We start from the raw sequence: 12,287 nt of genomic DNA, 5'->3' as shown, positions 1-12,287 counted from the left end.
GATTGTAGGTGCTGGTGAAGGATTGTTGAATTCAGTATCTTAGAGTGAATAGGAAAGACAGAAAAGGGTAAAGGAAAGGATAATTGGAGCTAAGTTTATGGAGGAGTTGTAATTGATGATAAGGACAAGAGCTAAATCATGCTTCTCAAATTTTAGTGTGCATATAACCCCCTGAAGTTCTTACTAGGATGCATATTTTGATTTGGTAATAGGTGGGCAGAGCCTCAGATTCTATATGTCTATCAAGCTCCCAGTGACACTGATGCTATTGATCCAGGGATTGCATTTTTAAGGGCAATGATCTAGACTGGTATTTCTCAACCCTAACAGTAAATTACAACCCTTGGGGATCTTAAAACACACTGATGCTAGACCAGTGAATTGGAGTTTTTGTGGGTTGGATTTAGCTTCTCTGGGTTGAATTTAGAATTAATATGTTACAAATGTTTTCCACATTATTCTATTGTGAAGCGGAGTTGAAAACCTTTGGCCTAGAATGTGTAACCTTAGAGGATAAGGTCATTGCAGGATGGAGGGTCATGGAACTGAAGGGCCAAGATGTTGGAAGCGTCATCTCTGTGGTTATTAAACTCTTCAGAAATTATGCTTTAGATAAAGTGACTATAAGCCCAGAGATCTGTAAATAACTACAAAAAAAAAAAAAAAGAGTCAAAACTGGGTGATATAATCTGGTGACATGAGATTCAAGGCAAGGATGTTTAGAGAGAACAGTCTGAAAGACACAATGCTGAGCAAGGAGAGCACTTACCCATCACCAGACCCAGTGGCATGTTGGATTTGGGAAATCAAGCATCCACCCCTTCAGAGGACTCCAGAAGAAACAATGGCATCAGAAAGACCTAGACTTTGGTATGAGAAAAACGTAAAGGAAACGATCTAAAAAGAGACTGAAATGTTAGAAGATTTCATGCTGTCTTCCAGGCGGTATGGAACAGTGTCAGGACTTTTGGAGTTCGTGATGTGTAGCCCCTGGTATTACAGCACAGGAGGTGAGGGGCGGCCTGCAGTCCTCACTGAGCCTGTCATGGAGATGATTGTCTCAGAGCAGAGTGCTGTGATATGGCTGGCAGCCCTGGGGTGTTGGGGACTGTGGGATCTTGTCAGAAGCTGGAGGAGTCCTGGGCCCCCCTCTTCATTTCCGCAGCTACTTTCTAGCTGTAGAACCCTTTGCTTCTTGAAACAAAGGCGTGAAAGCAAATCCAATGTGGAAAACAGATAAAAGCAGAGTTTCTGTGATTCAAGTGGGAGTTAGGGGAGGAGAGCAGTGCCCCCCACAGGAGCCATCAAACACTGCTGGGGCTTCTCAGGGGTCCTGAGGTTTGGGTCAGAGCCACTGCTCCAACATAGGCAAGAGACACCCAAGGCAAATGTGTAATTATGTATAATCGAGTAAAGATCATATACCCAACAATCATGCCTCTTCAAATCTTTTGTCAACCATGCAGATTGAACACTTTCTTCCATGTAATAAACTCTTCATACAAACAAATGGTTTCTAATATCCCTTGGGACTTCTTTATGTCGTTTATGATTAGGATAACATCACTGTTAAACTGACATCATTTACATAGGAGGAACCATAGTTTTGAATAGCTATGGGTTCTCCAGAGGCAAACCATGAACCAAAGGTATGAATGTGAGTAGTTTTTTAAGAAAGCGCTTCCAGGAGAACCCTGGAAGTGGGTGAGCGAGCAGGAGAGGAAAGAAGCCTAGTACAGGTTGAGTGTTCCTTATACACAACGTGTGAGAACTTGGGCATTGTTTTGGACTTCAGCTTTAGGAGTACTGGCATATACATAATGAGATATGTTGGGAATGGGACCCAAGTTCAAACATGAAATTCATTTGTTTCATATGCATGTTATGCACATAGCCTGAAGGTAACTTTATATAATATGTTAAACAATTTTGTGCCTGAAATAAAGTTTGTGCACACTGAACCATCAGAAAGAAAAGGGATCACTATGTGAGTCACTCATGTGGACAATCTATGGTTGTTTGGTGTCACCATCATTCCCTTGGGGATGCTGAATAAACTGTGTTACGGACCTGCATTTTGACTGCAACCCGTCATGAGGTCATGTGTGGGATTTTCTACTTGTGTTGTCATGTTGGTACTCAGGAAGTTTCAGATTTTGGAGCATTTCAGATCCCAGATTTTTGGATTAGGTATGCTCCATTTATAATAGTGTCAATTCAGGTCCAGTCTCAAGGATGTAGCTGCAGCCTCATCCCTGCAGGGACTTCTGGAAAGTTACAGCTCAGATTCTGACCCAAAGAGACAGAAGCCATATTTCTGCACCCATTAGTCAATGGCTAATGGGGAAGTTATAAAAAATCCTAGGCAAAAACAATCCATGAGCCTGAGGGCTGCTCTTCAGAGAAGAGGGCCAGGTATGAGTACTTGAAAGAGAAGCACACTGAGCACAAAAATTGTAGAAGGGATGCAAGAACATCTGAGAGTAAGGGAGCCTGTCCATGCTTTGTGTGATAGGAGGCTTTCTTTAGAAGGGCATAGATAATCTAGGTAAAGATTCCACTCAAAAACTATTAATTTCAACTTTTAATTATCATCAAAGAGATTTTTAACAGTATAAATTGTACCACCTTCTCCCATGCACTTCCAGCAGGGTCATATTTCCACACACAGGGTGAAACGGTGAGAAAATCCAGGTCAAGTGAATATGAGTATATATCTCAGAGATACCCAGGCATAGCCCTGACTGAATGTAGAGTCTGTATTTGAAAACAAAATACATGTTTAAAACACCCACCGTTGTAAATAGATTCTATTCTTTTTCTCACTACCATGAGTGCAAATACCAAGAATGTTTAGCTTTTTCAGCATTTACATCATTACAAATAGTTTCTCTCCTCTACAACCTCATATATTTCTATATTTCAGGATTGTTGTTGATTTTTATTTTTCTCTATAAATGTTGGCTTCTCTTCTAAGGATTAGAGGAGCATTATTTGAGAGTCCCTGCCTTAAGTGTAATTTAGAGTTGTGCAATGTCAAACCCACTGACAGATTTAGAGATTAATTTCTAGACCTCTTGTGGTACTAGAGGAGCTCCTTAAGGTTTTGAAAATGGCAACAATATTGACTCCCTACCACTAAAGGTTACCTGTATCCACATTCACCCTAATGCAAAAGGAGAGTTTAAGTGTGGTAAATATCAACGTTGTTTGTTGTTTTGCTTTATGGAAAAACCTGTGCATAGAAAAAAAAAAGGCAACTGCCAGAATAAGAAATAGTTTACCTCCAGAAGAACAGCTTATACAGGTATGTTTCCTCTTTTTATTCAGCAAATATAACATCACTATTACTACATTAGTATTATTCACATAGAAAAAATATTTCAGTAGTTTTAAATGGTCATGTCTTAAGGTCAGGTTCCCCAAAAGCACACCCTGAGCCAAAGATTTGAATGTTAGCATTATACAAAAGGAGGGATTTGAGTATGATTTGTAAGCTATTCAGATTGTATTGAGAATTGGTAGAAAAACTTAAAAAAAATTTGGCTTAGATACATCTCCAAATATGTGTTTTGCTACATTTTGAAAGGTATTTTCAGGGATATTTAATCCATACGTTTCAGTGAGGCTACACGTAAATCATCCAAATGTATTTTATTACAGCTATGTGATGTCTAAAATGCCTTTTGTGCTTTTAAAAATAGTCTTTCTATTCTTTTCTGAAAAGCAGCAGGTAAGTTGCCAAGAGTAAACAAATCAAATAGCGAAAGGTTTGAGTTCAGTTTGAAACGCTTATCCTATTATTTTTTATTGGGTTCTGAACTTGGCAGCACACATTCCCCATTCGTGCCTGCAGGGCAAAGTGAAAACAATTTGAACACTGTATTTCCCAACTGGTTCATTGACATTTGAGAATAATGTAGTACAGACAGAATCAGCATGTTTGGCAGGTGAGTGATACTTAACGTGACCTTGGAAAGTTACTTCCCACCAGTTTGCAGAAGTTCATGGCCTGGAACAACATTGTGCATATTACAAAACACAGGTATCGCTTCTCGGCCTTTTGGCTAAGATCAAGTACACAAAATGCAGGTTAGGACAGACAGCCATCAAGGGATCCATGCTGAGGATTTATCTACTTTTCTCATGTATCTTTAGGTGGAATGGTTGAAAAATGAAGACATAATTGATCCCGTTGAAGATCGGAATTTTTATATTACTATTGATCACAACCTCATCATAAAGCAGGCCCGCCTCTCTGATACTGCAAATTACACCTGTGTTGCCAAAAACATTGTTGCCAAGAGGAAAAGTACAACTGCCACTGTCATAGTCTATGGTGAGTGGCCCTTCAGGGTCTCAATCTAGTTCATGTCTAACTGCAGTTTCTCATTGGCATCGGTAAAGCTAGAAGCCCTTTTTTTAAATTTTCATTTTATTTGAGACAGGGTCTTGCTCTGTCACCCAGGCTGGCGTGCAATGGCATGACCACAGCTCACTGTAGCCTCGACCTCCTGGGCTCAAGGGATCCTCCCACCTCAGCCTCCTCCTGGAGTAGCTGGTATTACAGGCATGCACCACCATGCCCGGTTCTAGAAGCTCCTTTTCAATCTCCATCGCTGCTTGCTTGCTGCTTTTCACAGGGGCAGTGAGGTTTAATTGCTTTCCTGGTGCTCATATGAAAGGATAGGCTCGGACAGTCTCAGCCCTTTCTCAGTCAGCTTCTAGGAAAGTGAAGGAAGCCTACCTGAGTGCCTGCTGCTTCTGTAAGCCCTCTTCTCTCCAGAACCTGCACCGCCAATATCTAGATTGAGTTCTAGAGATGAATATGCTTCTATCAGCCTGCTGATGTTTCTGTGGACCTAACCTCAGTCTTATAATTGCAAACCCTCAGAAAGCGGGAGCTGACCTATTCCCAAAATACATTAGAGCAATTTTAGCTTCTTATAACTCATTCTACTCACTCCATCAGAGGTGTGCAGAGTGAAGATAAGGGCTGCCTTATCTGGCCAAGTGGCCCTAATCCTAGCAATATGGTAAAGTCCAACAAAGCAACTTCTTAGGAAGCTTCCTCCCACATCCTGGTCCTTTCTAAGCCAGCTCATCTCTAAATCTATCAATTCTCTGGAAGTACTAAGCAGTTTCATACCCCATTCTGATGTGGCACATATGCTTTTATCTCCCTGTGTGGTTTAGCACTCAGTATTTTCTAGTCATTTCATGAGTAGATTCATCTCCCCAGCTAAAGTTAAGCTCCTTGGTAGACTGAGAGACTGGTCTGTATATTTACATATTTCTCACAATGTTAGACCTCTAATACTTCCTCATATCATTGATGTTTTACTGTCTCAGAGGAAATTGAACAACCTGGGAAGTATTTTAAGGTTATGCTACCTCCAGAATGATATGCCCATGCCTCACCACCTCTTAGAATATAATGAAGATTTTCATCACTGTTTTAGTGTTAAACTCCATGGGCCTTGGAGTCTTATTGACTAAAGGAGAGAGAGCCACTGGCAAGTATGTGGCTCATGGTACAGTCAGTCATGTGTCACTTAATGATGGGGACACATTCTGAGAATTACATCGTTAGGTGATTTCATCATTGGGCAAACATCATAGAGTGTATTCACACAAACCTAGATGGTATAGCCTACTGCACACATAGGATAGATGGTATAGCCTATTACTCCTAGGCTACAAACCTGTATACTGTGTTACTGTACAGAATACTGTTGTAACAAAATGGTAAGCATTTATATATCTAAACATAGAAAAGGTGCTATAAAAATAAGATATCAAAGATTAAAAAAAAAAGATACACCTGTATAGGGCACTTACTATGAATGAAGCTTGCAGGCCTGGAAGTTGCTCTGGGTGAGTCAATGAGTGAGTAGTGAGTGAATGGGGAGGCTGAGGACATTACTCTACACTGCTGTAGACTTTATGAACATTACACTTAGGCTATAGCACATTTGTAGAAAAAGTAAAGTAATACACCACAATATTACAACAGCTATGAGGTTATTAGGTGATAGAAATTTCTCAGCTTTGTTAGAACCTTATGGAACAAACCATTATTGTATATGAAGTCTGTCCTTGACTGAAATGTTATGGGGTACATGATAGGACTGAAGGAGTTAAGAATTTGTCACCCCAAAATATGCCACTTGGCATATTGACTATTTTCTGCATTAAAGGTCCGTGAGAAACAGTAGGCTCAAGATCACTCTGATAGTCCTTCTGACTCTTAAAAGCAGGAGAGGAGATTTTCAGCTGAAAGATGGCTTCCCTATACTACAAGGAAAGTAACATTCTTATCCTCAAGGACAGGAAATTGAGACCAAGGGGAAGTTAAGATCCAGATAATCCTGTATCGATCTTATTAAAGTAACTCTGAATCTTCTTTTAGCCTTAACACACAATTGACTTTTTCATAACTTACTACTCTTTGTCCAATTCAATATATAAGTATTCAACTATAACTGCATCTTTGGGTCTTCATTTTCTTAGGCCATGTAAAAGTTATATTAAGCAAATTTACATGTTTTTCTCCTGTTGATTTGTGTTACACCAATTTAATTCTTAGGCCCAGCCAAAAAAAAATCCTAAAAGAGCGGAAGTAAAATATTGCCTACCCCACAATATCATTCAGATGGATGTGTGTTTATGAGAAGAGAAACCACTATGCTGTTCCAAAGGGTGAATGTAGTGCTGCTTTAAAAATGTCATTTTAAGTACAGGAAAGATGCATAAAATTTTTTTGATCCTCTGACTACTCTGAGGTTTAATTTCCTAGTCCAGATAATGGCTGTGTTGAATTGTATGCAATTGCCTTCCTTAAATCACAATAAAATGTTTTCTTCTTCTTATCTCTTTTTAAACTGCCTGAAAGACTTGATTAACAACATTTGAAATGCAAGAAAGAAATGGGGCACAATCACAGCATGTGCCAGTCATAAATAACTAATGAAGGCAGACTATATATAGTTGTATTATATAGATGTTTAATGCACGTGCAAATCTGCAAATCTCTTCCTATGTATATTATGCTTTCAATATCCATAAATACAATGAATGTGTTGTCTTTAGGAAGGATCAAACACAAGTAACTTAGTATTTAGAATTAAGGAAACAGCTTTGGACTAGGGTCAGGAATATTGGGTCATAGGAGTATTTCTGTCACTAACTGATCTTCAGAGGGTCTTTTAACCAGGAGTCTCTGAGCCCTTGCCTCCTTCTCTGTAAAATGAAGGGATAAACCTATGATCTTCAAAGACTTTTTCATCTCTGAAAATTTCTGATTATTCATTTCTCATTAAAATCCCAGCAGAACAGTACATATATCCTAAACCCCAAATATCAGCTTGCCAGTATGCTAGTAAGCAGTTTATACGGACAATTCCATGGCAGGGAATTTTGTAAACTTGAGCAGGTTAAGTTGCTTTTTGGAACACTAACCGAAACCCTACCTATCCACCATCTGCTTGTCCTTTACATAACCTCCTAAAATAACTTGTCCAAGCCTCACAGGTTGGACTCACCAGAACTCCATAGAAAACATATGTATCCAACCAGTATTTCATATTTAGCAACTGTTTTATATATTTTTTGTTAATGTAATTTTTAGATTGCAAATATACATCCATTAGAGAAAATTTGGAATACAGAAAAGGTCAAAGAAGAAAATACCTATAATTCTGTCACCCAGAGATAACATTTAAACAAAAATTATATGTATACTACTTGAATTTTCTTTCTTTCTTTTTTTTTTTTTTTTATTTGAGACAGGGTTTCACTGTCGCCCAGGCTGGGGTGCAGTGGCGCAATCTTGGCTCCTGTAACCTCTGTCTGCTGAGTTCAAATGATCCTCCCTCCTCAGCCTCCCAAGTACCTGGGACTACAGGCATGTGCCACCACACCTGGTTAATTTTTGTATTTTTTGTAGAGATGAAGTCTACTATATTTCCCCAGGCTAGTCTCAAACTCCTAGACTCAAGCAATCTGCCCATCTTGGCCTCCCAAAGTACTGGGATTATAGGCATGAGCCACTGCACCTGGCATATACTACTAGTACTTTATATGTATACATAAGGTTTAAAAATAAGCGTTATACATTGTTATATCATACATCTTTTATAATTTAAAATGTATAAATACATATTAAGTATTGTATACATATTATATAAAAATTATATACATATACATTATGCATAATGCTTCCATAAACATTACTTTTATTTAAAACACACTGAAACATTTGTGTATTATTTATTTATTTGGAGACAGGGTCTCACTTTGTTGCCCAGGCTGGAGTATAGTGATGTGATCATAGCTCACTGCAGCCTCTACTCCTGGGTTCAAGGGATCCTTCTGCCTCAGCCTCCTGAGTAACTGGGTCTATATAGACATGCTGACATGACCTGCTAATTTTTTTTTAATTTTTGTGGAGCTAGGGTGTTGCTATGTTGCCCAGGCCGGTCTTGAACTCTTGGTCTCAAGCAATCCTCTCTCCTTGGCCTCCCAAAGTGCTTGGGTTACAAGCATGAGCCACTGCACTCAGCCTCATGAATTATTAAATAGCCTTCTACAATATCACTTTTAATGGCTGTCCAGGAGTCCATCACATGAACATATATGGCTGGCTTTGCCATTGTCTTGTTTTTGAACATTACAGTTGTTTCCAATTATTCATCTTTATATAAAATAAAGTTGCTGTAAAAAATATGTTTCTGTCTGTAAATATAACATTCATGATTATTCCCTATTGTATAGGTTTCTAGAAAACAAAATGTTGGGCAAATGCTGTGCACGTATAAGGTTTGTGTTACTTGAATGGCTAATACACTTCTTTAGTATCAGGAAACAGATGCATATAGTAGTTGTATTATATTTTAACTACAAGGAAATAATTTTGTTAGAAATTGTTTAATTACAATATTGTACAGACTCACATTATTGAAGTATCAAAAATATATATCAAAGTATTTTCTAAAGAGAGATCTGCAGAATTGAATAGTGTGCAGTGTTATGGTGTAGGTTTTACAATCACATATGCTGACAGCTCCATCAGACATCATAATTGGCCTTTATACACAAAATAAGTGTTTATTTCAATATCAACTAATCGCCAAGTAACTCAAATAGCCAGTCAATTTGTTTATAACCCCAGTACTATAAGATTTTATTTTTTAACCAGGTTCACTGGTTTGTGCAAGTGAATAAAAATCCTTAAAAGGTTGTAAAGTTTACATATGCTTAAAAAATCAATCTTTTTTTAAGGCTAAATTATTTTATTCTGTTCCCATGCTATAGATTCACTTGCAGGCTTGTCATAGAGATGTAAACATTTATTATTTGAGGCGAGCTGTCAAAAGTAATTTTGGAGCTTGACTAGGTAAGGAGTTATGTGTATTTTTTAAGAACACTGGCCAAAGAAAAGAGAACATATACAGTCCTATTTATTTTTCTGAGTAGGTGAGTAAATCTTGGCAAACTTTTTTTTTCCTCTGTCTATACAATAAAACTTTGGATAAAATGAGGTCCGTGGTCTCTTCTGGCTTTGAAATTTTGGATTTTTATAATGGTCGCTTGGAAAATAACTTTTTGTTTACATATTGTGTCTGTTTTGTGTGTCCATGTGTGTTGTGCATGCACACATGTTTAATCCACTTTTTATTGTTTGCCTCGTTTCAGTCAACGGTGGCTGGTCCAGCTGGACAGAGTGGTCTGTGTGTAATAGCCGCTGTGGACGAGGGTATCAGAAACGTACAAGGACTTGTACCAACCCGGCACCACTCAATGGAGGTGCCTTCTGTGAAGGGCAGAGTGTGCAGAAAATAGCCTGTACTACGTTATGCCCAGGTAAATAAACCAGTCCTCTCATTCCAAGTATCTCCTATTATTCAAGAAATATGCTTTTAGAGAATAGATACAGAGACTTTATTCTTGATCTGAATGTGTGATGAACATTATTTAAATCCATCCTACTCACTGTTTACATTGCTGGGAAATCAAGTATTTTACTCCAAAAGAATACTTAACTTTGTTACCAAAACATGCAAAATTGTATAAAACAGGAGATTAAACACTACTGGATATAATCCTTTTATATTGTTCAACAAAACTGCTGGGGCCAAGATTGCAGATTTTATAATTCAAAGGATTTGAAAGGCACTGGAAGACACACATTTTAGGAATAACAATCCTTGATCTTCAGAAAACCGTGGAAATTAATTGGAACTGAAATTTAGAAAATGTTTTAGACAGAAATATTTTATATTTGGTGTCAGTTTCTGGTGAAGGGCAAATACAACATTTGAAATGAATTATAAGAAAGGCAAAGTTTTTTGGCGCTTGGGATAATGTATTCTGAAACTACAATGCAGTCAGTTCTTTGTTATCTGTAAATGTTGGTCATCTATTTTTTTGAGTTATTTGCAGTGGTACCTACAGCAAGATTGCATGCATCTCTCCACCTCTTGGCATCTTTCTGTACTATCTCATATTGCTACCAGCTCTTATCCCTAGGTAAATCGAAGATAATATTTGCCAAAAGCAAAAACAAAACCCTTTAAAATGCCTCATTATACAATATACTCCAAAGCTAAGCTAAAATTTTGAAATAATGCATAAATTTACTGCACTCATTGGAGTAGCTATTGTGTTTTCAATTTTATTGTTCAGATACACAGCCTCCTTACTTCTCCTTTTTGCCTAATTTTGTCGTGTTTACCCTTTAACCTTTATCTTTTAAACTTTCTCAGAGATGGGCTGGAGAAATGAACTGGAGAGATATACATAATCTACACTTTACATTCCCAAGTGTTGATTTCCAAATGTCAGAACAGTCTCCCACAGTGAGCCCTTTGAGAGCTTTTATTTATGAAACAAATTTTGACACTTAGCTAGCTTAAAATTTCAGATTTTGTTTTATAGGTGCTGACTCCCACAATTAAAAATGCACTGATCAATTAGAGTTGATATAGAAATGTGTGTGTGTGTGTGTCAGCGTTTTGGTTCACTGGATTGGTGCAGGTCAAAGCAAATGTTTTTGCTCTAAGTAGTTGGGACTTGCTTATATAGCCAGTTCTGTATGACTGAAATATTAATGCTTTTCTCATTTTTCATGTGGGTATGTTTATAACCATATCCACATTACACATAATATATTTACATAATAATTTGAATATGAAATCACTTAGATTTCTCAAACTATGTAGACTATTAAAAAGATATAATTTTTACTAATATGTAGATATAAAAGGTTAAGGTGTTCAATAAATGATGTTTAGCATTGTTTTTCATTGAACCCTTGATCATCATAATTATATATTTCAGGGAAAATTAATATTTTAAAACTCTTATTTCAACATTTTTATCCTATTCTTGTGAGAAGCTTAAGCTGCATTTTAAAGTATGACTGAAATTTACTATATCTTTTTTCAAACTGAGACTTAAGTTGTGTGCTTTTAAAATAGAGATATCTAAGTTCATTATCTTTGAAGCTGCTGACAAGCCAGCCACCAAAATTAGGAAGAAAGTAAGTCAGTTCTAAATGACTGAATCACAACAAATATTAGGGACTTACCTAAATTTTTTAAATAAAAATAGAAACAGAAACATCATCAAATAATGGAATCATCAAGTAATAAATGAAAAATAATAGTCTTTTCATGAAAACATTACAGAAGGTTTCAGCAGAATCAAGCAGCCCAGATGAAAAAAGTAAAATAAAAAGACTATATAAAATTTAGATGAAAGAGAAGAGATAAATAGATATATACCAACTGGATGAATAAATGGAAGGTTGGATAGATTTCTTCTCCACAGTACCAACCTCTTCTCTGAATTCTCTGAATTCTCACATGAGCTTACTTTCACTGTCCACACGGCCCTAGGAATGAAGGAATCTTGGATCAAAAGAGAGCCCTCCTAATTTTCAATACAAAACCCAGAAGCTCCCCCATTAATAGGAAAAGGGAAACCATCATGGCCTACTTTTAGGCCTCCTGGTCACCTGTCACCTCCTGGTGACAACTTTGGATTTTGTATGTCTCAGTCAGCCTCCCTTGGCTTGGTCAATGAGAAAGCACTCACACACTCTATAGGAAAAGCTCACCGAACCCAAATGATGTCGAACATGCAGTTCCCAGCAATTGAAATGAATACAGTGCTTCTCAGCAGGGCATGCTTTTTCTTGTTTTGTTTTGTTGTATTATACTTGAGCTCTGCTCCATCCCTTAAGCAGCTGCCTCTCCCTCTGACCTGCTGCTGCATTTTTTCCA

General features: G+C 37.5%; 1 protein-coding gene across 2 annotated transcripts in view; it reads left to right on the top strand.

Moving 5' to 3' along the window:
* Window positions 1–12,287, top strand: part of UNC5C (unc-5 netrin receptor C) — a 396,935-nt gene that overhangs the window by 310,835 nt on the left and 73,813 nt on the right. For both annotated transcript variants that reach the window (XM_054554196.2, XM_009240201.4), the window contains exons 5-6: window positions 4,159–4,339; window positions 9,697–9,864. In XM_054554196.2, coding sequence (XP_054410171.1) covers window positions 4,159–4,339; window positions 9,697–9,864 — 349 coding nt within the window. The remainder of the gene's footprint in view (window positions 1–4,158; window positions 4,340–9,696; window positions 9,865–12,287) is intronic.

Source organism: Pongo abelii, chromosome 3 (assembly GCF_028885655.2).
Source record: "Pongo abelii isolate AG06213 chromosome 3, NHGRI_mPonAbe1-v2.0_pri, whole genome shotgun sequence".
Taxonomy (NCBI): domain Eukaryota; kingdom Metazoa; phylum Chordata; class Mammalia; order Primates; family Hominidae; genus Pongo; species Pongo abelii.
This window is presented reverse-complemented; position numbering and strand designations above follow the sequence as displayed.